A 26,454-nucleotide genomic window follows, 5' to 3' on the forward strand; every position below is an offset into this window, starting at 1 on the left:
GTTTTTTCGGAGATTGAAATGGTTATTGAGTTTTAAGCATGATTAATGTATGCAGAGGAGGGTTTTGTGAAAGCGCGCTAAAGGAGTATAGCAATAGCGGCGCAGACGATTTGGATGTGTTAATCCAGAGCGAAAGATCACTCTCTGAGTTCTTTTAAACAAGCATCTATATCAGACTGCCTGGTCGAGGGTTAATTCTAAACTTCTGAGACGTATTTCCTCTACTTATAAGCCGCAAGGGCACAACACATGGGATTTGTCTAAATGAGGAGGTGTCCGAGCTATCAAAAGGAGTGTTGACTGAGAAGGAGTCAAGATAGTTGTCATAAAAGCAGGTGGTCATTAGAAGACTACAACACTCACACTGGAGTTTGGGCCTGCTGTGCTGATAGAGTCAAGCTTTAGATCTTGCTCAGGAGAAAATCTGGAGCATCCAAGACTCTGGCAGTTAACATTAGAGCGAGAAGATTTGGGAAACAACACCTCGATGCTCTCCTCAAGAAGCCTAACTTGGAAAAGAAAAACCATTTCAGGGCTTACTTTACGGAAAAATCAAGGAAGCACGAGGCCCAATAACCAAACTCTAAACAATTCCATGGTATTCAATGAGCTAACTTCTACATCTTTAAAGCCTCTATTAATAAGTCCTTCAAAGACTTTTTGAGAGAAAAAAAATGGTGAACCAACCATTTTTTTGTGGTTTGGGTTGCCAGATCATGGAGTGGTTTCAAAAAGAAGGTCGTCATAACATCTTCCAAGAAGTGTGGGATATCCGATAGTTGGTACAGAGGGGTACGCTGTTGGTATTTTTGGAAACTTCTGATAATGATATGATAGTGAGTAAGTATTCAATTGTGTGTCCGAAAGTTTTACAGTCAAAATAAAGCCAATTACATCACTTGCCGGACCAAATATTATATCTCATTCAGGGCGTACTGAAAACAAATCTAGTATTCTATGACCGACTAAACCTAACAACAGGTCGTTGAGCCACAAAAAAAGGTCACTAGTTTTCTTACTGACCGCTCGTGGTTTGCGAATTGCCTACTCATAGGCGCAAACAGGTTTCGCCATTGCTTTTAACGTCCCTTCTCTCTGCAAATTAATCTCTCTGTCTCTAGCCTTCCAGCCCAAGAACAATCATTTTTCCCGTCACGTACACAATTGCAAGCTAATAACCATTCGCAAAGGACGAATCGATTAGCGATTCCGGTGTCAGAATAGCCATGCGAAGCAAAAAATGTGCCTGGCAGGATTCGAAAAAAAAAATCGATCGCAAGCCGAATTTGCACCTACTCTGTAATTCCAACCCCGGTAATGAATCACGAACCAAGCAGTTAGCAAATCGATTAACGGTAGCTAATAACAATGAAGTGTGTGTGAGAGAGAGAGGAAGTAGAACGAAAATACGTGGAATTCCATCAGAATGTAGTAAAGTGCAATAATTTGTAATTTACGGCTCGTCTCGCTGCGAAACGTTCGTTCTGCTGAATGCATTCGGCAATTCAATTCCGGAAAGCAGCACTGCATTCCGAAGGAGAGGCGATTTTCAATTTATTCTCGCGAAGAAAAATATCTCAAAAGTCGCATTTGCAACGGAAACCCCCAGGTGCAGTGGAACAGAAGGACCTAAGATAGGTGAGCTTGGGAATTGATTTTCTTCGCTTGCTTGGGTTTGTTCCCTTCTCGGATCCTACTGCCGAACACGATGGTATGTGAGCGGAGAGGGCCCCAAAAAACAATGGTAATTCCACGTGGCGCTGCTCATGAATTTATTACCTACACACGTATAAATATTCGATATTCGATTTCGATGTGATGATTTATATTGCGAACATTACTCCACGGAGCTGGCAACGCTGGCTGAATCCCATTGCCTCCCTCTCCGAAGCCATCGATTGCCTCCACACAGCTACAAGTAAAGTTTATAAAAATGATAAAAAAGTTGATGAAAAATTCGCAACAATCAACAATCGAATCAACTTCTCTGCTGCAAACAAAACAAAAACCGAAAGCAAACAAACGCGCCCCTTTTCCCTCGCCCAGAAGGACTCCAGTTTTGTTCGTGTCCACCATTTGCTTCACCCTCCACAAACCGTGTGCTGTTAATTTCGTATCGAAAAAATTGTAAATGATACGCAATTAAAATGACAACTTGAGACAAAAAAAACACGCAACACAACACGAGAAGTACAAAGCGGACAACCAATTTGAATTCGGAAGAAATTAAACTCCATCCTCTTTGATTGCCCGGTTTAAAACCTCGCGACTATTTTTATTCCCTTTTTGTCACTTTTGGGCACCGCGTGCGCGTATGTGTGTGTGTGTTAATGATTGTTTGTTTGCTTTCAATGTTTGTGTGCGTGTGTGTGTATGGGTCAGTGTTTTAGTAGCACTCTTCTTGCTTTCATTAAGCTGTGAAAATTAACAACCGAAACATAAAACACGCACACAAACCGACACAGGGTCATTCCATCAAAAGGTTAAAGAACTGGAGAAACAGAAGCGAAAACGATTAAAACGGCGTCCAACACCCCCGCGGACCAAACAGCAGAATCAAGCTGGTCGGTCGGTCGGCCACATTTTCGGGCGATTTACTCCGAGAATTTACCAGATTCCGGGCCTCGAGTCGGTCGAGCATTTCTCGCTGATGCGCGACACGATTTGACGCAAAAGTAAAATAAAAACCCCCGCTGTTGGGCCCGGAGAGCAAAAGTATAAAATAAAAGCGACCTTTAGGACACGGTCTCGAGCTCCCGCCACAAAAAAGGGGCAACCTTTCCACGGAATCGCAGGACAAAAAGAAGGAAAAGCGTTTGGGGTTGGGATTTTTCGGTGAATTCGGCTGCATGCGCGCCCGTAGGATACAAAACCAGAACTCGGTTACAACAGGCCCGAAACCGAACCGGGACCCTTAAAACCCCCAGCCAAACCAGCGCAACAACGTGAACACGCGGGACCAGCTGCTGCTACTGCTTCTGCCTCCTGCCGCTGTGGTGTTTTGGGTACATATACAACAATTAAACTGTAATTTTCCACCATTTGCATTTTGCTTGCTGCCCCAGTGGTTTGCATAGTCCCCTGCTGTTCCCGGGAAAGAGCAACCGTGGGATGGGTGCTGGTGGAGGTCTTCGACGAGATTGCCTTCCGACACGGTGCTTTTATGTTTGTCTCTCCGTACCGTACGCGTACCTGTGTGTGTGTGTGTACGCGCGTGTGGCTGGTTATGGTCATGTTGCCCAAAACACACAAAAATAGTCGACCCATAAGGGTCCAGCTGCCAGCTGCTGCTGCTGCTGCTGTTGCTGCTGCTGGTTCGTTAGAATTGGGGTTCGGCAAAAATCAACACCGCCAAGCAAAATGGCGGAAAAAATTCAACAACAAAAAACCCGTCCTTTCAACGCCATGTTTGGAGCGAAACCCATTCCGGAAGGTTTTACGCCCGTTTCCGGCAGGCAGGTCGGTAACAATCGGCCACTTCAATTCGCGTTTGGCTTTGTAAACTGTCACCAGCAACCGATGCGCGGTGAACGGAGGTGAAAATTAAAAACAAAAAAAGCGCCGAAGCCTGGGAGATATATTGGCCGAGGCCGGCCCACGCTTCTTGGTATTTTCTGGTCGTTGGCGAAGGTTGGGCCTGTGTGTGGTTGTTCGGTTCGGTTCGGTGAGCAGATTTACTGTGTTTGACGACTGTTGTTGTTGACCACGAATCCGGCCGTGATCTGGCAGTTTTGGAGTGTGTGTGTGTGTGTGTGTGTGTGTGTGTGTGTGTGTGTGTGTGTGTGTGTGTGTGTGTGTGTGTCCCGAGAAACTCCGGCATCGGTTTTACAAACTTTCCAATCAGTTTTGCGCGACTTGTTCTTGTGGGCCGCCCGAGTGCAGGACCTTATTGGACGCCTACACAACGTACACGCTTCAGAGCAAAAAGGGAATCGCCGACTCGTCTAAATTGAAATGGAAAAATCCAATTGCATACCATCGGTGACCCCCCTGGACCTTGCTGCGTGACCGAGCTTTTTCCCATTTTTTAGTTTCCCAGTTTCCCCATCCCCGGGTTTTTGGCACCATTGAGTGATGAAAATGAAAAATTAGCCATTCGTTACACAATTTGCCACGTATGCAGCAGCTGCTGGTGGTGGTTCGGGTTTGCTGCTGAAACTAAAAGCATTTTTTCGCCCTCCTTGTTAGAGGCCACGAGGCTGCAATGGGGTTGGTGTGATTGTTTCATTAGTGCCGCGTGCTGGTCGTTTGTTTGTCTGTTTGCAATTTTTCACACTTTGTTTAACACGTTTTTTTCTCGCTGCACAGGAAATCCCGAAACTCGAAGTAACGAGCAGGAACTGAAGCCGAGCTTCGCTAGCCCGATCGAGAACGTGACAGTTCCTATAGGTAGAGAGGCGACGCTCAGTTGCATTGTACAAAATTTAGGTGCCTACAAGGTAAGGGGCCATTCGTCCAATTGTGCCCATTTTTAACAGGATTCCTGCTGATGGCGCGTCGTCCCTGGTTTTTCTCTCCCTCTCTCTCTCTCTCTCTCTCTCTCTCTCTTCGTTCTCCTACGCACAGGTCGGCTGGATGCGAGCCTCCGATCAGACAGTCCTGGCGCTCCAGGGACGGGTTGTGACGCACAATTCACGCTACAGCGTAACGCAGGAAGAGCGTGACGTCTGGCGGCTAAAGATACGGAACGTGCGCGAATCGGACCGTGGTTGCTACATGTGTCAAATAAACGTCACACCGTTGCAGAAGCAAGTAGGCTGTGTTGATGTGCAGCGTAAGTACTGACAAGGTGGCTGATTGGACGGTGGCCCAACTACCACAACTTACCACAATCGACATCCCGTTTTCTCGTACACAGTGCCACCGGATATATCGGACGAGCAATCTTCCTCGGATCTGACCGTTCGCGAGGGTGGTAATGCAACGTTCTACTGTCGAGCAACCGGACATCCGGCACCGAAAGTCACCTGGCGACGGGACGATGGAAATCCGCTCTATCTTCTTCGCAACGGAACCGAACAGCGAAAGGGTATGTATCGGTGTGGTCCCATTATCATGGATCCCACCGGGTCACATAAAACACATGTTTGTTTTCGAGTAAGCTCACACAAACAATCGTTTTAAACAATTGGCCCCACATGTCAGAAGCTACTTGGATCAAAAGCCGGGTCAGGAAATTACTCCTGACGGTGGTAGTACAGCGCAAAAACCAAAATCCTTCTGCGAACTCGTTAGCTTTTGGCAAATGGTCTCTTAAAGGCAGGCATATGCAACATATAGGTACACTTTCTTCTCCTGCAATCCTTTTCCCATCAAATTTACGATCCATCAACAACGGAACGGGACATCTTGCCGTCCTGTGCTCCTTTTTATACGCTGCCAAACACACACACACGGAGTCATCAAGCCATCGGTTATGTGTCTTCGACTTCGAACTGAGCCTTTCTGATTTATGACCAATCTTTCCTGATACTGCCTCACACTGCTTTAACCTCAAATTGGGGCCAATAATATTCTCCATAAATTTTTACCTCCTTCCTGCCGTATCCCGACCAACCTTTATCAGCTATCTTTATCGTTTATTTTTATTGTTTACTTTTTCCCTTCCCATTTGCTTCCCTGACACCCAACGAAACCCCACACCATCGCAAACTTCTCAGCAATCAAAGTGTAACTGAAATTTGTTTTGCACCCAATGTACGAAAAAAAGGGGGGAAAGGAGCATTCGTCGAGACCCTTTTATGTGCGTACCAACAACTTACGCAACAAGTTGATTTGGGTTTGCAAGGGAAATTTATTTATTGCCAAAGTCGTTTCTATTTGTTTTGGGGCGGCCAGTTTTGTGAAACCAATAACCAGAACCCAGCAGTCAATTCCTGCTGCTAGTCGATCGTTCAATCAAAATCATTGCGATGGGTTTGCAACTTCCATTTTCTTCCACAGTCGATCAACATGTTGGCATCTTCCTGAACCTGACCCACGTCAGTCGGAAGCAGATGGGTGCATATTTGTGTATCGCCTCGAACGAGGTCCCACCCGCCGTCAGCAAGCGTGTCTATCTCAACGTTCACTGTAAGTTGTTCTTGGGACGCGTTGTCCGAACTTGCTGAACGATATTGCACTTTAAGCTTCATCTTGTTCTTGTGCCACTCTTGTGCTCGTTCTCATTTTCATCCACCAGTTCCACCGAACGTGACAACGGCCAAGACGCTGCTCGGGGCGTACGAGGAATCGGACGTGGAGCTGGAGTGTGAGGTAGAGTCATTTCCACGCTCGGTCAACTACTGGACCAAGTTGGCGAAGGCGGGTCGGAACAGCCCGAGCGGCAGCTACAGCTCGTCCAGTGCGGAAAACTTCAACCATCACCATCAGGAGGTGATGCTGAACGGGGACCGGTACGAGATTCGGGAGCAACATTTTGGCAGCCTGTACGCGGCGAAGATGACGCTCCGGATCCGTAGCTTCTCCATGGCCGATGCTGGCAGCTACATGTGCATATCATCGAACGCCTTCGGCAAGGCCAACCGAACGATTCGGCTGTACGGTAGGTCGACGCTGCCACCTCGAACCCAACAGAGTCCCTGGCATAGTTCGTTTTGATCGATTGCTCCTTCCCACCTTTCGTCCAATTTGCAGAGATTAAAAGACCCACGACGACGACCACCACAACGACCACCACGACTACGACTACGACGACAACGACGACCACCACCACTACACAGGCACCACCCCCACCACCGCCACCGACGCCACCGCGCCGAAGAACTACAATAATGGGGCCAAGTAAGTACTTCCGAAGTTTCGCAACATGAAAGCCATGCCATGGGTTACACCTGTGTTCGCTACAAATGATGGATGTACCACCAACTAGGCGAAAGCGTCAAGCACTCGGGCAACTTTCAACAACTCCACTTTATCATAACGTGTGCTTCATTTTAAAAATGTGCTTTAAAATCATTGCCCTAAAATGCCCACTTGTATGCTAAATTGTTTCGTGGAAAAAGGTTTCCCCCGTCCCGAAATGCTATTCCAGCGTTCATCGGCTGGTTTCCGCCAAAAAAATGTCAGACCTTCCGATCAATATACAACCCCCCCTCTTCGGATACGGTTCCGTGCACTCCAAAATGACAAGAACACCTTCGTCGTGTAATGATGCCATTTTGTTTCATTCTGCTGCTTCATTTTTCTCATTTACGTTCTACCTCTCGCCAGGGCCACCGTACGACACAACGCCCTACCCGCCGACCGGGTTCATCATCGAGTACATCACCTACTCGCCAGCCTTTGTCGAGTACGGGGCGAACGGTGAGACCTACATCAACTATCCGCAGCTGACGGCCTACTCGAAATCGTCCTCTTCCTCGTCCTCGTCCTCCTCGTCGGCGAACCCGCACGGATCATCGGCAGCTTCGTCGGCGGCCTCGTCTCCACCCTCCACGGTCACGCTGCTCGGGGGCCGGTGGACCGCCGGGACGCTGGGCGGAACGTTCCGTCCGCTGTCCGGGCTGGAGGATAGATTTATGAGCATTTTGATCGTGACAGCCCTGTCCTGTGTGTCCTTTTTTCGCTACTTTCAAATCTATCTTCCCTGGATTACACTTTTTCTGCTGCTGCTACTGATCGGTCGCAAGCCGAAGGAGAAAATCTCGTCCGATCTCGTCTTCCACCATGCGCCCAGCTGCGCCCTGTGAGGACACGGGACCGGGTGCCATCTGTCACCGGGCCCGGCTACAACGACGACCCAACAAGACAACAACCTGACGACACTGACACTGCTGACACTGGGCGTTCGTTGCGAAAGAGGTAACGAAGGTAATGTTGTTTTCTAATTTGCTAGGATTAATCAGGAAACAACGACCATCCTCCCCCGGTACCGGTCGGTTGGATATGCAATGCGAGACCGAAAGAGGAGGGTCCTTGTGACACGGCATAGAATAGATCAAATAAGCGCACCAACCAGCTGAAGGATGCGTGTAGCAAATGAAGCTAGATACAGAATAAGGGATCGAGAAGGACATTTTCCGACGGGCTAGCTACACGTCGGGTAGGGACGAAGTAAAAGAGTGAATAAATAGCACCCGGAGGCGCGTTTCCCACTAGAGCAACATAAAACGGGAAGCCGCCCGGGAGCACTGTTACGATGTACATATTAAGCAAATACTTCCAGTAATAAATTGCCAATAGCCAACAAGCAAAAAGAACCGTATCACCCTAGTTGACAGATGTGTCCGGCGACCGAGTGGAGCAGTTTAGGAGTAAGCGCCGCACATCAGAGTACTAATCAATAAAAGAAGAAGAAGAACACTGGACAACACTGGAAACAACCAAATTCACATACAAAAACAACGGTGTAAACAACACTTGCTGACATGCTGCTACTTGTCAAAGTTGAGAAACCAAGCTCGTCTCGTTCCGGGGAGTATAGCAATCGTTGCAGTAACGAAGGCAACGGGTACGAGGAAACTTTTTTTTACTCTGACAGTTCCTAGCACCTTCGCTAGTTCGGTAGCCATTTTTCTCGCACTGATGAACGACAAACTTGCTGGGCAATAAATTAATCTCGCAAGCCCGGAAATGATACTACGGTGGTGGGTGCCCGTTCTTGGTAGTTGGTGCACAACTTCTCTCTTGGTAGTTTGGTGGAAGTGTTTTTACGAAAGAGTCTCGCTGCACATCGCTCTGAGTGTGTGTGTGCACATAAAATCAATAGCAATCGATACAAATATAAATGCACTATACTGGTGTTCGGTGCGCTGGCAGGCGCAGCCTCCCGTCGTTTTACAATGCCAAGGTAAGTGTGGAAAACTTTCACATCCGGTTCCTCAGCTCGGTCAAAGATCCGGACGAAATTTTGGGGCGATGGTGTACCGTATTTGGAAAAGTTTTTTAATTTCAAAAGTATTAAAGTGAGATAAATGCTTTCGGCTAGCTGCCGGGCGTTACTGCCGATACATTGAGGCCACATTCATCTAAATCAATTGTGCATCCGGTTGCGCACCGCTTGCTATGCATGCCCGAAACAATCTAGTAGCCGATGCCCAACAGCTTGTGTGAGTTTTGCCAGTTGGTTTGCAAACGATAAAGTTTACGATATGGGCACTATCGGGATGGGTAGTGCTAATGGTGCCACCAATGGTTTCGATTGGCCATCAAGTGATTGAACTAACTGTAACGAGAAAAGAAAGTTTATGAGTCGGAAATCCGGAAGGTTACCAAGAAATGCCTTCTTTAGTTGCACGCACTAAAGCTAATTAAAATCTGGTCGTCTGCTGATGACGTGCGATGATGATTAGTGTCTATCTTGGCAAGTGCATCAAAGACTTCCACCAACCACCAGTCCAATCAATCTGCCATCTGCTTTCGTGTAGTGCCAGTGCATGAGCATGCACGGAATCCCGTCATCATGCAATTAAATATTCACAATCTGCTGATCAAATTTAGCATATTGAGTGCGTTTGACCTCCCCATTTGAATGTCGCGTGCAGAAACACCATTTTCCGCGAAGGAACTAATCACGATTCAGTGCGAGTGTGTGTGTGTGTGTGTGTTTGTGATTGAAACGTCCCACTGCTCCCAGCTACCAGCTCCTCCCACCTTGCCGGAAGTCGACGTAAGTCTTATTAATTCATTCTCTCGCGCCTTCTCGACAGATCGATCAAATTCGCTCGATCGCATTTGTGACCCACAAACAACGCCGCCGTCCGCGCCATCCGGTCGTGGTGTCGGCACACGGTCGCTCGGTTGGATTAACAATTGCGATGCTCATTCCGGCCAGTTGATTGATTACCCAATCAATGATTGTCACCATGGACCATGGATGGTAGCGAACGAACCTGAGGACGCGTGTCCAGGGGAAGTTTTCTTTCCCACGAATAAACCAACCATTCCGTTCCGTTTGAACGCCTCCGCTCCACTCTGCTGCTATAATCCTGACTAGGCGATTAATCAATCAGCACAACACACACGGCAGGCTAACCTCCAACATGGCCACCGACACAGTAAGGCTTCACTAATTCAATGCCATTTGCCATGTTTCTATCGTCTGGTCTGCCTTCTTCAACCTTTTCTGTGTTGAGTCCTTGCAGATGGTAACGATTGTTCCACTTTTACGCACACACACATACGCTTATGTCGCGTTCGAGTGACAAGAGGGAGAAAAATTGTATCCTGCAATACCTCGTCGAAACGCTTTTGGACGCATCGACTGAAGGATGCTTTTTTGTCCACTCCAAACCGAAGGATGCGCTTTTTTTCGCTCCATCCATCTCAAATATGTCCTCCTCAAAGGTAGTAAAGAGGAATGGATATTTTCTCTACTACGCTTCTACTTTCTCACGATGGGGGCACATCCACAAAGACTGGCTGACGCTATGTCACGGTTAATAGCATGCAAATTGAGAGCGCTTCGCTAATGAATATCAAGAGTCGTCGAATCATAGTTACCGACGGACCATGAACATCGGCACCCTCACGCTCACCAGTCACCATGACGACCCGTCTGCCGCGTGCTGCTGCTGCTAGACGTAGTAGTAGCAGCTTCATCGTTTGACCAAGCGACCGAGAGCTCGCGCGAAAAGACGTTTGACAGAAAATTATGCCATAAACATACCACTTTTTCTGTCCACCCCACTCTATATAGTGCTCTCCCCCACCACCGTTAAGGGATTGGGTGTTGAAACATCTTTTCATGAATAAATTGCTCAGCATTACTGAATTAGTTTGTCTAACGGTTACTGTCGTTTGCGCTCGTCCCTCTTTTTTTGCGTGCCCACTTGACGACGGTGCGCCATTGAGCAGGAGGTCTGCACATAAAATGGCCATCGTTTCGTTTTATTTCGTGTACGCGCTTCGCCAAGACGAAAAGGACGCCCTCCTTAAGTACTTCCGGTGGGTTTGGTAAGATGCCAAGGGAAAGAAAACAAGCAGAAGGAGTGTATCGTTATTTATAAGCTATGCATTTTTGCTTCGTTTGACATTTACATTTATGCGGCCACGAAGGACGCACCGTTCTGCACCAAGAGAGCCTTCGCAAGGGCATTGTGACGGATGGATGAAAATTCCGACCCAAACACCACAGTCCCGCAGACTGTCGATGGTGATGGAATGCGCAGCGTTCATCGAAGAAAATGTCACTCCGTCCTTGCCAGCTTCGAGCCGTGGTATGAAGTGTAAATTAAGTGCACGAATTCCCGAAGACATCTCTGCGTGTTCTTGGCGCCCCATCCAAGCTCAGCAATTTGGGGAAAATGTAATTAATGTTTATCGAACGATATCCTTGCGCCGAACCGAACGTCTTACCACGCCGTCTTCATGATGGTGGGTACGAAATAGTTAGTTCTTGGTTTGTTTTTCACCACGAACGGTGCTGCGGTGGTGCTGCCTGTTTATGTCAACTTGCGTATCCTTTGATGTAGTTGCCGGCCGGAGACGGTGCATCAATGTGCAATCTGCATCTCGCCGTTGACTGGCGCTCGTCTTCCTAATTTGTATGCTAAACAGAGAGCTGGCTGCGAAATCTGCAACATAATTAGCGAATAGTTGGATAAATTAAGCTGTGTATGCCGTCGAGCTTTAGTAGCAAGAGTACCGAGAGCTGAAGGATTCAGTTTGGGCTATCGGCCAATATCGTACTTGTGGGACATTAAATCCTGCTTGCGCCTATGCATGTTGCATACAGTTGATTAATCGCTCAACGAGAATTTTAATCACAATCGGAAACAAACAAAGCTTTTTAATTTGTTCCCTTTGTTTACTGTCATGGCTGTTCTGTTCTTACCAACAAAAGGATCAAACAGTTAATGAGGTGATGTTTTGCCCTGGATCCGTTTTCCATCCATACGCACCGGAGAGGCGCCTTGCTACACCACTCGATCTCGTATTAAACTAATTACTTCCCGCCTTCACCAAGCCGTCCTTTAATTTGCTCAAAAGCCACATCCGCAGCAAATGTAATCTATTTGAAGCATTGTACCGCACTCACATCACTCCCATATACTTGCTTTCGTCGAAAAACCACATCCTCTTCTTATGGCGGATGTCGGTCTGTTGCACAGGGTTGGTCCGATGCGTCTGTCGTTATTTTAAAACCCTTTCACTCTTCGACGCCATCTTCGCCGGAAAGATAGACACGCAAAAAGGAGTCTTTTTCTCGGTAGACGGCTTGTGGTTCACGGGCGCTACATTATGCTTTCGGCAGAGAACGAGCCGTGATGAGGTGGATCAAAACTTCTTCTTCCCGGAAGTCTGCTACCCGCTGGCGCACCAACCAAACGGATGTCGACATCCTTTTGAACGATCGAACTCACCGGACACACACGCGGGCAGACGCGATGCAAAAGCCCACTCTGACTTCTCGCCTGTCAGATGGTAGAGAGAATAAATTTTCATTATATATTATCACATTAGATACGTGTCAGGCCGGGCAGGAGCTTACATCGGTGTTTGTCTACACGTTCCTGCGGTTCGGGACGGACCCCTTTTCGGACATGGTGAGTGTACATGTTCTGATGTTCTAGCACGTCGTATAGACGACGAGTTCCGAAAATAAGGATTCAAACCCCCCAGCAAGCGGGAAGATATGTGTCACTGCCAACTAGCGGCACCCTGAACGATGGCGCTGGCCCGCTGGCACCAACCGAGAACCGAATATTCGACCAAAATGCGACTCCGAACCCGGAGTGTCCCAAACCGACTGACATTTAAATTATAACACGAACGAACGTTTCGCTGAAACTATTCTCGGTGTCCCGGAAACATGTACCTAGTCTATGTGTGTGTGTGTGTGTGTGTGTGTGTGTGTGATTACACGCGTGAACATCGGTTCCGGTACACGGACTCCATTTCACCGTCCCCAACGTCAGCCACCACTCGAGTGGAACCGCAAAGCTGCAAAAAGGACGCAAAATCCTGTCGTGTCGAATGGTCGCATTAGGGGGACACTAGCGCTCATCTGCTCAGCATCTCCGGCCGGCTGGCCGACCGTACCCGGAACTTCGACAAACTTGATCCAATGCGTGGCGCGCGCGAGACCGGTGGTCACGGTCGTAAATGGAAAATAATTAAGTAAGAGGCAACCCGTGCCACGCGCCCATTTCCGTCCAGCCGACGGAACTTCGGACGGCACGACCGGACCGGGCGTAAAAACCTCCAATGCAATTAGTTGCAAATAATTACTTTATCTTATTTACTCTAGTGTTTATTTCCTTGTGCCTTCTTTCTTTTTTGTCTCTTTGTGAGGGAGTTGCTGTGGTTTTTTTTTGCGTTTTCCTCTACTGCGCCGACATATTGGGACGGATTTTTTTTTTTTTGCTTGCGGGTGAAAAACGCAGCCATTCTCGCAGCCATTGGAGTTGGTGAGCTTCGAAGGAAAAAGTATCGTACACACATTCCTCACCACCATACATTGGCAGATTTCGACGGTCGAAGTTCCTCCACCGAAAGTAAAGCCATTTGTTCGTGGAAAACCGGCCAACATGGTTGGGTTGCGATAAGCGCATCATAAGCGCGACCGGCAAGGGAAGTAACCGACCCGGGGAAGATGTGAGCCAAATTAGTTCCATTCGGCTTTCTTGCTGCCGTCGGTTTGCTGCCCGTTCGTCTTAAGCGGACGGGGGTTCTTATTTCGCCGCGCAGATAATGTTTTCTCGTTTTTTTGGGGAGTTTTTACAAAGCCCCGTTTTCGGTACAAATTATGGGTCATGAAAAAAAAGGGAAACGGAAAACCGCAGACCTCGTTTACTGGCCACGGCGTCGGGAACGGGCATCTTCTTAAGCTTCAGTTGTTGCGATGTGATTTAAAAGCTCGTTTTTGATGTGAGCGAGCAAATTAATGATGTTTTTACGAGCAGATTATGTGTGTAAAGATTTGGCCAGGGTTTTTTTTTCGTGGAACGCTCACTATTTCTAAGCTTCTTTCTGACATAAACAAAATCATTAGTGGACGATTTCAACGCTTTGGAGGGCTCCTACTTTTGAGCAGTGATATGGAATATTAAAGTGCCCTTCATCATTTAATGACTTATTAAGTACCTAAACTAGTAGTTGATTTGAGAAAACTCACTTGATGTATCGTTGATTTCTCTAAATTTCACAAACTTTCACTTTGATCACTCACTCCACTCACGTACACTTTTTTTAACAAAACAAACGCGTCTGGTCCAGCTGTCACAGCATCTCCAACTGACGATCGAGCTACGTTTATATCAGTGAGTGTGCTACTCAACGGCCGTACTAACCGTTACGTTGGCGTATGAATAAATTTAAGAAAAACGCAAAGCAATAGGCTAACGGTGCAGAACAAAGCCAGAACCAAAATCAATGCTATAAAACATTGGAAAACGTATAACTGACAAAGTATAGCTAGTGTGCGAGGCAAATTGAACGACAACGATCTAATTAAAATGCGTTCGCATTCATCCTCCAGCAAGTCTCGTCAGCTTTTACGATAACAATGCCACAAAAAACAATCCTGTATCTTCTTTCGATCGTTGCGAATTAATGATAGGCGACTCTATCTTAACCAAAATCCCTGATCAGAGCTATCCGTAAGCAACCCGGAACGATTCGGGATGTATTCTGGTCGTTCCGTTAGTGCGAAATCCATGCGAGCTCTATGTTATGTATCGACCCTTGAAATCTTGAACTAATTGACTCTACGGATCAAACTCGATTCTAATAGAGGTGTAAAACTAAACTCTAGGTCAATCCGTGAATTGGATTTGGCCTAGCGACTACATGGATCTCTACGGTTTCCTCAGAAACTTCGTCGTTTAAACAATTATCCAGCTCCTTGACATTATATTAAAAGATACGATGCTATTAAAATGTAATGGGTTATGGCCTATAATCATGAAGCTCCTCACGATATTCGACTTCTTCACTCTTGGATTAAGCTGATAATCTTTCAACGTAGTTATACTGCACTCAAATGTTAAAAATACCTAACACACCACATTCAATAATATCGTCAATCTATATCAATAAAATTCTCACCAAGTACCATTAAGTGTTAACTTCATGCACTAACCATTCCTGGCACCGTTTTACGACGTCTACACCACACATGACCGTTCTGTCGTCGAGCTACACCACACACCCATCAACCAATGTTTTATCCCCGCTAAATCTAAAGAAACAGCGCTCTAAGGGCTTTCCTTATGAGCTCAGCAAAATTCCACCGCGCAAGAAACACAACCAATTGCACCGATTGCAGTACCGCACCGTAAAAAGGTAAACTGCATCTCAAGCAGCGAGTCCGCTATCACACCATTACGACAACTCGTCCACCTCGGGGCGAGTGCATTGTAATCTCATAAATTGTTCATAAATTCACTACAGAGCCCGAGCCGTGAAAAAAGAAACCCGTACTGGAGCGAGTTTATTTTACAATTCCAAAGCCAACGAAACAATAGTCCGCCATTGCCCGAAGGAAGCGAACGAGTCGTGCGGCTAAAGTGGCAATAACCGAAACAGCAACAATCCGTTGTGCTCTTCGGGGGGGTACTTGCCACCCTGGTTGGTTTATAGACCTAGAGGACACACCGTCACGGGCAAGTATACTCGCGTTGACTCGACTTCACCCCGCAGGGAACACTTGATCGTTGGTCCGGGCGTTCTCGCGCAGCAATGATTTCATTCCGTTTGTGTTGTCACGGACTTCACGGGTTCATTGTGCAGTTCCCGATGCTCTCTCTCGCCGTACGTTCGCATCGGAAAGGCACATAAATAAGGACAATCAGCAATGCACTCCCGTGTGCGCTGCAGTCCTCTTGCTGGCACCGGGCCGGGCCGAGTCGAGTTTGTCTTCGGGAAGGGATTAATAATTCAACAAGACTTTACACCTTTCTTTGCACCGTGTGCACTGGGAGTTGCCTCTTGAGCGGACACACACACACCATCTCCGTTCTTTTATGTTCTTCCGTTCGCTGTTTGCAGAAATGTCCCTCGAGATGGGGGTGGCGTAGAACTCCTCCGATTTTGCGATTTACGGGTAAAATGGCCACCTGTTTTGTGAGAAATAAGCTACTTCTGATCATGGCCAGGGACCAGGGGACCGACCACTAGACAGACTCGCTTTCTAATGCCATGAAAACATTCTTTCGCTTAAGCACAATTTATGAAGTGTTATAACCGGAGCTGAAAAATATGTATGGGCCCATAAACGAATCCCATTTCTCATCACGGTTGTTGCTGCCTGCTCTCTGGTCCGTTCTGCAGGTGCAGCAACCGGTGCACACTGCAGGTGTCCATTCTTAAAGTTGGAAATGACGAATATTTCATTAAACGATAACAATCACTCCCGGCAACTCGGCAGGGTGGCCATTGTTCATCATTGCTCTAGGAGTCTTGTTGCTGCTGCACCGGATGCCGGAATATGCAACCGGTGGAAGCAAGGCGTCCCCCGTGCTACTCGAGTCGCTACACCCGCCATTGTTATTCAAGTAAATTGGAAAAGCTTCTTCTGTTTTCCATACTCTCTTTCTCTCTCTCTCTCTCTCTCTCTCTCTCTCACGCACACACGGCGAAGTGTTTTCCCTCGGCAAATCCATCCACCGGCGTCGGTTGTTTTAGAGCGTTTGGCGCAATCGACCACCACGGCAAACCTTGGGACCGCCGAGTTCGGAAGTAATTTATTAGCCGAGCCACAACACTGAACACTCACACTCGCATTGCTCGGAACTCGGAACAGTGCCGAAGTGGTGCAGCAGCAGCAGCAGCACCAGCGCCAAAACGCAAACGAGTGTAATTGTTTCCGAACAAGGAAAATATTTTCCTAGCACTCGAAAAACGGAATCGGCAAGCATCATTGTCGGGATGCATAGAACAGCGCACACCACCAACTAATCCCTTTTTGACGCTTCTCGCGATCCCCTTCCGGACGATCCTGGGATACCGGGTCCCGCGTCGTTACTTCCGTCTTTGTATGTCTTCTTTATCGTCTTCTTTAACTCTTTTCTCTCTCTCTCTCTCTCTCTCTCTCTCTCTCCTTGGAGCACGTGAGCGAGAAGTGAAGGAGCGTTGTGTTTTCTTGATAGGATTTTACACCTTCACTGCCCTCTGCTTCCACGCTCATTTGGGCGCAAAACTTTTTGCCAAACGGCTTCGGCGAAGAATAATTTAACTTTGTCAAAGACGGGGGAGATTTTTACATGTCTACCGGCGTTACTTCAACCGTTCGAAATGGTGCAATCGTTTTGGGTGCTCTCGCAGCCGCCTTTACTCGTCCCTGTCGATGGTGGTTGAACGCTTTCAGGCGCGTCAAGTTAAAAACCCGGATGGTGGTGCTAGTTTAGACCTCCAACCTCACCGACGACAATTCTAGGTCCGGGTTGTGTTCCCGCCCCCTTTACATTGGTGGAAGTGTTGATGACGCGGAAGAACAATAGCGTGCAGGCAAAATTGCGCTCACACATGCTCCCAAGGAATGTGTCCTTGGGGTGTGACTTTCGTCACATTGCGAACAGTGCTTGAAAGGTGCCCTTAAAAAGTTGAAGGGTTTTGTACGAAACGAACACGGTTTGATAAGTGTCTGGGAGTGGAATTTTGGAACAAAGTTACCAATTTAAACTGCCGATTACAAAGACCACTTCAAGAAGGGATAAAGTTGCTTCAAGGAAAATGTAAAACAGCTCCCACACGCCAAGGGCAGATAATGGCACTGCCGACGGACGGGTGATTGTGGTGCAGTGAAACCCCGGAGGATGGGTGACACAATGCGGGTGAAATGTAAAAAGTTGACATGTTTCGCCATTTTTTTTTTCCTTCGGCCGGGCTTTCCTGTGAACTTAACGAAGCAAGTGAAAATTGCACCAAAGCCAACAGTTTTCGGAACTGTATTCGAACAAATCCAAAAATACTTCAAACCTGATCTCGTCTTCTGGGACCTCCCTCGAGGAGGAGCAGGGTGCGCCTGACGTTGGTGGATTCGTTTTGAAGCTCGTTATTCTGTCATTCTTGTGTGAGCAACTGCCAGCAAAATAAAGTTCTTCCCCTCCGTTCGGTGGGTGGATATATTTTAGGACTCCTTCAAGGACTTACCACGTGCGCATATTAAAGAAGAAACACATTTTGCATACTTTTAGGCGTAAAATATTGTATCCAATTCTTATTTATTCCTTACTAAATTCGTTATCAAATTGTACGACACAGTTTCGTGGCGCAAAGTTCCAAATACTGTAGGTTTAGAATTTTGCATTTCGTCGACTTAACCTATGCTTTAGCCACAGATTTCTCAGCCTGTCTCTTAAACATAATTCCACATCCGCCACAAGAATTCCCACCGCCGACACATTTGTTTTATCACACACAGGCACAGGCGCGCAGATCGTCGCCGCCGCCGCCAACGTCACCACATTCTAGCCGGCATACGTTTGCACCAGCTTGTTCCATTCCGAGGGGAAATTTCGCTGCAAATGGGCCAGCGTCTTTTTGATCTGGTTCATCTCGACCGGCGTACACTGGGGACAGGCACCGCGAAGAACGAACGGCGCTAAACCTGCGGACGGAAAGAAGATGGACAGTTAATGACCTGAGGGTTTTTGCGGAAAATGAGGAGGTTGGAAGCTGCCAACAAGTAGAATGAATCAGTAAATCTATTAACTTTTGAAAAGACTGTCCCGCTCTGATGTTCCACCTCCCCGGACAAAACACGACAACGGTGGTGGACCATTGATTGCATAAATGATGATGATGCCGACCGTTTGTCAGCAGTGCAATTCGCATCAAACCGCTTAGCGGGATGGATTTCCACGACCGATTACAACCCAGCGGAACACCCAGCGAAAACACAATCTGTGGAATCAATTAGAATTTAATTGAAGATTTAATTACACATTAATGGCGAACAGTTTCTCCGGCTGAAAAAAACCATTACCACCACGCTGCTTGAGCTTCTGCGCCTGAATTGCTGCAATGTGCGAGATCATCCACAGGGCCGTCCGGTGACTGCGGGACAGCAAGACAACAACAAAAATCTTCTGCTCCCTTAGCCGATCACTGCTTCGGTTGGCACAGTAAATCGATCGATAGCAAACATCTGCCACACCATTTACGTTTAATCGCAACAAACAACAATCTTCCCCGGTGTTGGGTGTGCGCGTGCTTTAAAAGAACACGGAACGCTTCTAAAACACCTAAAATGAATAATTTAATAAACACTAGTGTCGAACAACACGCACACCCGACGTTCGCAACCAATCTATCAAACCATAAATTATGGTTTTCGAGGTCCTAATGCGAACAATTTAATTAACAGCAACATTAGCAGTCTTACGTGCCTGCCCTGGACGTGGAGCGGAGAGTTGCAACAAATTGTTTGGGCAGCATACACATTCCTCGCTCTATCTCTCTCTCTCTCTCTCTTCTTTGCTCTCGGAGTGTCCAAAAACATGGTGGAGTCCTTGGTGGCACAAAACGGGGACCGGTGGCAAACCATGAAATGCGATGCGATGAATTATGTATAACCGCTGCCATCGTCACCAGTCGTCGTCGTCGTTACCGTCGTCTGGACAGACCCACGTCTCCTTTAATTGTGCATCGGGGAGGGCAAAATATTTATTCTATGCTCGTCCGCCAATAGTCTCGGGCAATCAGCTATCCCACGAGGTAGATGCACGCACAATGCACACGCACGGCTCGACCCTGGCCACACACACAGGCGAACGTGAGCGAGTCGCTCGTCCAACGACCACCACCGCCAAATGTGATGTGATGGCGCATATTGTGCACGCCGAGTGCACGCCATCGACAACGACCTTCCCCACACCGCCAAAACCCAAATCAAAGCTCTTTAGGACAGCTCCCCGAGGACAGCTTGGACCTTGGAAGCGCAAAAATCCCGAACCATTCTCACCTCACACTAACCTTTTGACGTTCCAGTAGCCCATTCTGGGGGCTGCTCACCCTCTGGTGCCATAGAAAATACCTTTATCAGGATTGCCATCAGCATGCAAAAAGAGGGATGCACCCCTCCTATCGCCCCTCCCCTTTTCCCACCCACCCGCGCGTTATCAGTGTGCGATTTAATTAAGTGTTAAAAGAGCGGTCACAATCGGTGGCGTGAACAAAAATGCCATAAATGTGACACAAAATATGGACGCACACACAGGCACCACACCCCGGGTGGGTTGGGGTGGACGTGTTTGTTGAAGCAACACAGCATGAATACGCTCACCCACCCACACCCGCGTTCGATGCCATAAATCATTGACTTTGGAATAGAATTAATGCATTTTTGCATCTCATTATCAACAGGCAGGCAGAGTTCAATTCGATCGGGGAGGATGGGAAGGTGTTAATTCGCGCTAAAGTGTAGTTTTAAATTAAATATTGTCATAAAACGGGATGGGGTGGTGGCGGGGTGGGCTTTAACAAACGATACGTCCAACCTGGATGGGGTCATTTGTCATGGGTAGCACGTAAAATGTTATTTAAAATTATCTCATAATTAATAATGCGATGCAAAGCGGGATCAGCGCGGGTTTTTGTAATTAAACCAACGTCGTGTCGACAGTTCGAGGAATATTTCGTATGTTTCGTCTACTTCAGGACTAATATTGGTAATTCTTGTTCCAAAATGCCAGCTTTAACACAAGTCCAAACACTTTGTTCGGAGATATAAATCGCGTTTTATTAACGCTTATTGCATCGTTCGCTTCGACGGGTGTTAAATCGTTCGACTGCTTTCAGAATTTACGAGCCATAAAATGTTTCAACACGAGCGCTTCTTCGTCCTAGCTTCTCCACTGTTAGTTGAAAGCATGGAGAGATGGCCAAGTGGCGTTTTGTGTTTTTCGGTGTGTTTTACCCAAGCGTGCAATTGATTGAGTTAAAGAGTTTCAATGATAGCTTCGGCTATGAGTCGAATAAAACACAAAAAAAGCCGCCACTAAAAGCTTCCCAATCTCAACATTGTCGGATGGGAAAAGTTTTGGACGATGGAAAATCAATCGGCTTCAACGCCTCGATCCCGTCCGCACGGTTTGCTGGAGGTGAGCTATAAAGTCATTAGGAGGCAGGCCGAAAACTAACCACACTAAAGCATTGCTGCAATATCTCTCGGTTGAAGGGTTTTTTGTTCTGTGTGAATGCCCCACAAGCCACATGTACAAAAAACGATGCAATTAGTACATTCCCTACAATCGAGAGTTGTACGAGTGCAACTCCTCTTCTTCGGCAGCATTTCAACATTTCACTTTCAGCCGACTGCAAGCGTCCTGAGCCGCACAAACAGACCGCCTTCAAAGCGGTTTGCGGTACCTCGGTTAGACTTAGTGGCCAGCCCAAGTCTTGTGGCAAAAAGTCTTCCGAAAAGTCGCCAGAAACTTTCGCCAAGACAAATATCTTTTATAGTGTGAAGAATAATCATAAAAAGATAGCACACACAAACACCAGCAACGACCGAAACAAAACTCCATAAATCGGTTGGTCCTTTGGTCCATCCTCCACCCAAAACAGGAACCTTTGCCCGATAGCGACAGTTCGCCCTGTCCGAAGCATAAAAACCCACAAAAAAGAAGGAAGAAGCTCCTTAAAACCACAAACCTTTCGCAATGCTTCTACGCTCTATCGTTCGTCTTGAGTGGAATTGCTCTGAGTTGCAGGGTGTTTTTTTTTTTCTGCAGACACATACTTCTAGCCACTTTATCTCACAACAAATGGAGCCACCCAAATCCTTGTACCGTGTTCCCGCCGGCTAGCACCACTTTCCTCTCCCGAAGTGGATAGAACGTAATTATCATTTTAATTTTAATTAAGATCGCTTTTGTTTTGTTTGTATGATTTTTTTTTTGGGGTGAGGGGAGCTTGGTCACACGAAGAAAACAAACAAAGAAATACGGCCTGCCGAATCGAAATCTTTGGCAAAGAGAAAGAGAAATGGCGTCCGAAAGCGAATTGGTGGATGACAAGCTCTTGCTCTTCGGCTTCGATTTAGCTTAGTATGCCTTTCCGTTTTATCTTGCTTCTCTCTGTCTCACTCAACTAAATACAGAGAGTGTGAACAATATATGTCCAGCATAAAATTGTTGAGGTAGTTAGCTTAATTTATTTGACAGCAGTGTCAGCTGCTAGCATGAAAGACCAGTTGAAAATCGCATTTTGATTTCAGATATTAAAAAATTAGGACTATGATAGCTCAAATTATGCCCAAAACGAATATGCACGAGTTTCCAATAAGCACCAGTGATTGTGCTTTGCCTTCTAGCAATCGAGAGTACCGGGTTGGCCGTAAATTATTATGGAATGTTGTCGCTTTCAATCCGTTTCAAGCATGTTTCGATCTACTTACGTTCGATGCAATGAAGCCTTATTCGATTATATGATCTAATGCCTCATCAACGGAACCCATATCGAGACTCCGAGGAACCGTAAGATCTAAATTTCGTATCTCCAGTAGTGTATTTCGTAGGCCAATTTTCTAGACACTGAAGGCTGTTCAAAATAGGATATAGTAATGTTAGGGTGAAATAGGGTGGTGTGTGTGCAACATACTGTGTATCTTCTTAGGTTTTCAATCAAGTGGTTGGTTAGGGATCATACAGAAGAGATCAAGTACTGATTGATCGAAGGAGTACAGGATTTGTCTCTAAGTCGTATGACGATCCGATGTGATTTGATTTCCCTTCTCATATTTTGTCCGTAATGCAGTCAAACCTTCATAAACGCAGGGATACCAGCCTTGATCGCAGTCAAGTGGTAGGCTCTAATAAACGCCTCAAGACTCGCCTTTAAGTGAAAACTGTTCTGCTAGACAAATACTTTCTCGACTCACTGTACCTCACTGTAGCCCAAAAGCTCCCCGAAATGATGCTCCCTTGCAATTTCACAGAGTGCGCCAAGATACATCTTTCTTCCGATGATCACCTCACGTCCAAAAGATTGCAACCAACGGTAACGGATTATGCTGTTTGCCGTACTCATTTCCTTCGTTTTTCTCATTTTCTTCTCCTTTTGTGGTTTCCGCTTCCCACTTGACCAATGCCAATGGCACTCATTCCCCCCCAGCTCCTGGCAGAGCGATGTTTAATTAACGAGCACCAAAACTGACTGCTTAAAATGTGTGCAATTTTGAGCGGCGCCAAGTTCAAATGCTTTCCGAATTATCCCGCCCTTCTCCGGTCCGTCTGTCCATCCTGTGGAAAAAGTTTCGCTCGATGGCATACTCGATGGTTTATGTGCCACAACACAGCCGTGAGCACAAAACTTTAAGCTTTAACCCACAATAGTTGCTGGTCCGTTCGAGTTTCCGCCCAGTTTGCAGCAGTTTTTGTTTGCGTTGTTTTTTCGCTTTGTGACCCCATTTCGTCCAAAGAGGGCGAGTGAGAGAGAGAGAGAGAGAGAGAGAGAAAGAGGTGGATACTTACTCTTGAGGCGCTTTCCCACCGGATCGCACGGTACCTCGCCGAGGGCACACTTTAGCTGGCGCATCAGGTACCGCTTGTCGCTGAGGGCTTTGTCGAGCGCTTCGTCCGAAACCTGCGTCCGGGCGGTGGTCGCCTCGGCGTGGGTAAAACCGGCCAGCTGGACCATCACGATGACCACCACCAGGCAGAGCCCGACGAGCCAACAGCATATGCTGCCGGAGTTGCGACTGCTGACCTGATTTTTGCACAAACACCCGAACAAATGTGACCGCAAAACGGGCGTGCAGAGGGAGAGAGGGAGAGAGAAAGAAAAAAACATAAATACCGGATCACCAACACACAGAGGGTGGAAAAAAGAGGTTATGCAGCAGCATAATCGCAAACAGAAAGGCTGAAAAGTAAAAGGCAATCGTATGAAAACAATCCAACCAAAACCGAACCGAAAAGCGCGCGGACTGCGCTGCAATTGGAGAGTCTCCAGACGAAAGGGAAAGCTCTCGGGTTGGCGCCACCGGCCGGGAATGGAATGGAGCATGGCCTGGTGGTAATGATGGGTAAAGTGGGCGATAATCACAAACACACATAAACATCATGCCCGCTGCTGGTCGGGTCGCTTTTGTGCCTTTGCCGAGTCTCGCCCGAAAGCCAAATCCTCGGATCGCCATTCATCTTTCGCGTTGCGGTTTCGCCTTTTGTGCCGCTACATGCCATCGTCCGGGGGTTTGTTTTTGCTCTTTTATGTCTTTATCATTTCGCGCAATCGCCACCCCGCCGGCCGCGTGTATGCCTTTTCGATTATGTAACGGATATTACTCACCTTTTGCATCTTGCGAGCGAGCGAGGAGTCGTACGGAGCTGGGAACTGGTTTGGACCGAAGAGACGACACAGAACTCTCTTCACGGCTTGAACGAAGCTCGTTGTCAAAGGTGTGGAGATCTGTTTTCTTTTTTTTTTTTTGCTTGCTATCTATCTATCTATCTATTTCATACACAGACACTGGAACGAGAACTGTGGAACGACCTATGTGACAACGCGAGACTCCACCGGATAGGTGTGTGAGATAATAATCCAGCCAAGTAGTTACTATGGAAGGTGATGCCTTGGTTGCTATGGACGACGCTATTGTGTAACTGTCAGAGTTTGTCAGAGTTGACTTTCTCCTTTGATGGACTCCTTTCGATTTCGTTGCGCCCTTTCTGGGACTAGCTTACGGGTTGGCCCTTTTCTGGTGAGTCACGCGACAAGTGGGAAGAAATGGCGCAACAAACAAGCACACGCCCAAGACGAGGGTCGAGTAATCTGTCCCCACACGGCACGAGCGAGCACGCGAACGTAACCAACCAGAACTAGAATGTGTTCTCTCGTTACAAACTCACACCCAGATGCTTGTACACACTTATGGGAACTTTTTGTAGAATTTCATAACTTTCACTCAGGACACTTGAGAATTCCCACTGTTTCTTGTGGTAGACTATTTGCACTCTTTCCAACACCCGTCAGACGACACAAACAATGCTGCAAAGTTCGAACGATTGAACGACCGCGTAACGACACCGTTCGATTGAAAACTTCAAATGACGACGGCTGGATCGTTGAGGCCCGTTCAAACCGCAAAACCCGTCGACGGTGGCGATGATGACGAGTGGGCGACGACCAGCAGCGAAAAAATGCAGGAGTGGGAGATTGACGACTCTACCCGTGAGAAATGGCAGCAACTACCTTGCCTCACCTAACCTAAGGAGCCGTCTAAGAGCGCCGTGATAGTAAGGAGGGGGAAAGAGAAAACGGAGGAGGAGTAGGAGGATAGCAATAACCGGGGTAATGATTTTCTCACTTTTGCTTTTCGCCCCGTTACTTTCGCCCGGTGTGTGGGTTCCAAACGGGCCCAAACAAACTTTCCGATGCAGTCCGCAGTCTGGTGGGCAACTTAGAAGGTGTGTATACAATTAACTGCCTGTAGATCGTGCCTGATCGGGTGCTGACGGCAAGTTTACGACAAACTTACCCCCGAAACGCATTGCCACCGAAAGGTTGCGACACTGGCGCCTCGGGTTTTTACCGTGGTGCGTCACTCCGAGCCTGTCACGGCCTTTAAAGCAGGATGCTTTGGGCATCTGGTGTTGGTAGCTGGCTGAGGCTCAAAAACAAGCCAAAGGTACTCGAGGCCGTGGGTAAAACCGAATTGAAATTTGGTAACCTGACTTGGTCAACCTGATTGACAGGGTTTCAACAGGTCTTTACTGCAACTGAGCTCAGACGATAGCGACGCCACCCAGCTTCAACCAGCTTCACCCTGAAGAGTTCTTTAAGCGCGCTGTAAGAGCCTAATATCTAATTACCCCAATCCAATGAATTAATTTCCCCTCAAGATCACACGCATTAAACATAATCCACAAATCAACTCGACTTGCCATGTACCACCTCGTCATGAATGCTCTACTCTCTAGGCGTGTGTGCTTTTTTTTCTCCACTTCCCCGAAGAGCTCACTTTTCTGCCCACTTTCTGGCACGACATTGCCAGACATCCCACATTACTACAGGACTTCGGGGCTTATTTGCAACCGAGTCACCCCCACCGGCACACACCCGAGACAGGAAAACCCTACGGAACGGAACCACGGGACGTCTCGAGGGCAAACAAACAACACATAAGAAACCGTTTAAGAGGATTAACCGAAAAGAAATCCCCCCGAGACCACTTAATAGGGGATTACAACAGACTGGCACCCGAGAAATTATGGTTACCTCTGGCGGGCGGGCCAGGCGGCGAGGAACCGGGCATTAAAAAAAACTTTGGGAGGTTCTGGTGAGGTCCTGTGCGAACTTTCCGTCCGAGGTACGATACATGTCAACTCGGGGTAAGGCAAGAGCGAGACATTCCATCCTAAACAGCCTTACGGGGTAGTAAAGAAGAGGCTCCTGTTTGTCCTCGAACTCGAGGCTGAAGACGAGAGCGAGAGAGAGAGAGAGAGCGTGTGTGTGAATGAGCTTTGCGTTTGGGATAAACAAAATTATGGCGCCAAAAGTGAAGCACACCATGGTCCAGCTGTGAGAGGGCGAGCGACTGACCCAGGACTCGGGGACGTTAGCGGC

The 26,454-nt window shown here is 47.4% G+C and overlaps 4 protein-coding genes across 8 annotated transcripts in view; 1 reads left to right on the plus strand and 3 right to left on the minus strand.

The window, feature by feature from the left end:
- The window catches only part of LOC118507616 (lachesin-like), a 67,273-nt gene extending 58,918 nt beyond the window's left edge, over positions 1–8,355 (plus strand). For all 3 annotated transcript variants that reach the window (XM_036046331.1, XM_036046333.1, XM_036046332.1), the window contains exons 3-9: positions 4,309–4,439; positions 4,567–4,774; positions 4,859–5,029; positions 5,944–6,072; positions 6,182–6,544; positions 6,637–6,783; positions 7,213–8,355. In XM_036046331.1, coding sequence (XP_035902224.1) covers positions 4,309–4,439; positions 4,567–4,774; positions 4,859–5,029; positions 5,944–6,072; positions 6,182–6,544; positions 6,637–6,783; positions 7,213–7,691 — 1,628 coding nt within the window. In that variant the 3' untranslated portion in view covers positions 7,692–8,355. The remainder of the gene's footprint in view (positions 1–4,308; positions 4,440–4,566; positions 4,775–4,858; positions 5,030–5,943; positions 6,073–6,181; positions 6,545–6,636; positions 6,784–7,212) is intronic.
- LOC118507628 (actin-related protein 2/3 complex subunit 4) overlaps positions 1–14,078 on the minus strand; it is a 76,744-nt gene extending 62,666 nt beyond the window's left edge. Inside the window, exon 1 of the mRNA XM_036046353.1 lies at positions 14,060–14,078. The gene's annotated coding sequence lies outside the window, so the exon portion shown is untranslated. The remainder of the gene's footprint in view (positions 1–14,059) is intronic.
- Positions 1–14,111, minus strand: part of LOC118507620 (coiled-coil domain-containing protein 63) — a 112,658-nt gene extending 98,547 nt beyond the window's left edge. Inside the window, exon 1 of one of the 3 annotated variants that reach the window (XM_036046342.1) lies at positions 14,060–14,111. The gene's annotated coding sequence lies outside the window, so the exon portion shown is untranslated. The remainder of the gene's footprint in view (positions 1–14,059) is intronic. The other 2 variants (XM_036046339.1, XM_036046338.1) reach the window with 2 other exon arrangements.
- A 3,960-nt stretch (positions 14,112–18,071) lies between these two features.
- On the minus strand, positions 18,072–25,015 carry LOC118507994 (putative odorant-binding protein A10). Its single transcript, XM_036047363.1, has 3 exons — positions 24,178–25,015; positions 23,361–23,595; positions 18,072–18,493 (listed from the first exon to the last, which is right to left on the minus strand). The coding sequence occupies exons 1-3, from the start codon at positions 24,184–24,186 to the stop codon at positions 18,354–18,356; spliced, it is 384 nt and encodes a 127-aa protein (XP_035903256.1). The 5' UTR covers positions 24,187–25,015; the 3' UTR covers positions 18,072–18,353.
- Between the last annotated feature and the right edge of the window lie 1,439 nt (positions 25,016–26,454).

This window comes from Anopheles stephensi, chromosome 2 (genome assembly GCF_013141755.1).
Source record: "Anopheles stephensi strain Indian chromosome 2, UCI_ANSTEP_V1.0, whole genome shotgun sequence".
Taxonomy (NCBI): domain Eukaryota; kingdom Metazoa; phylum Arthropoda; class Insecta; order Diptera; family Culicidae; genus Anopheles; species Anopheles stephensi.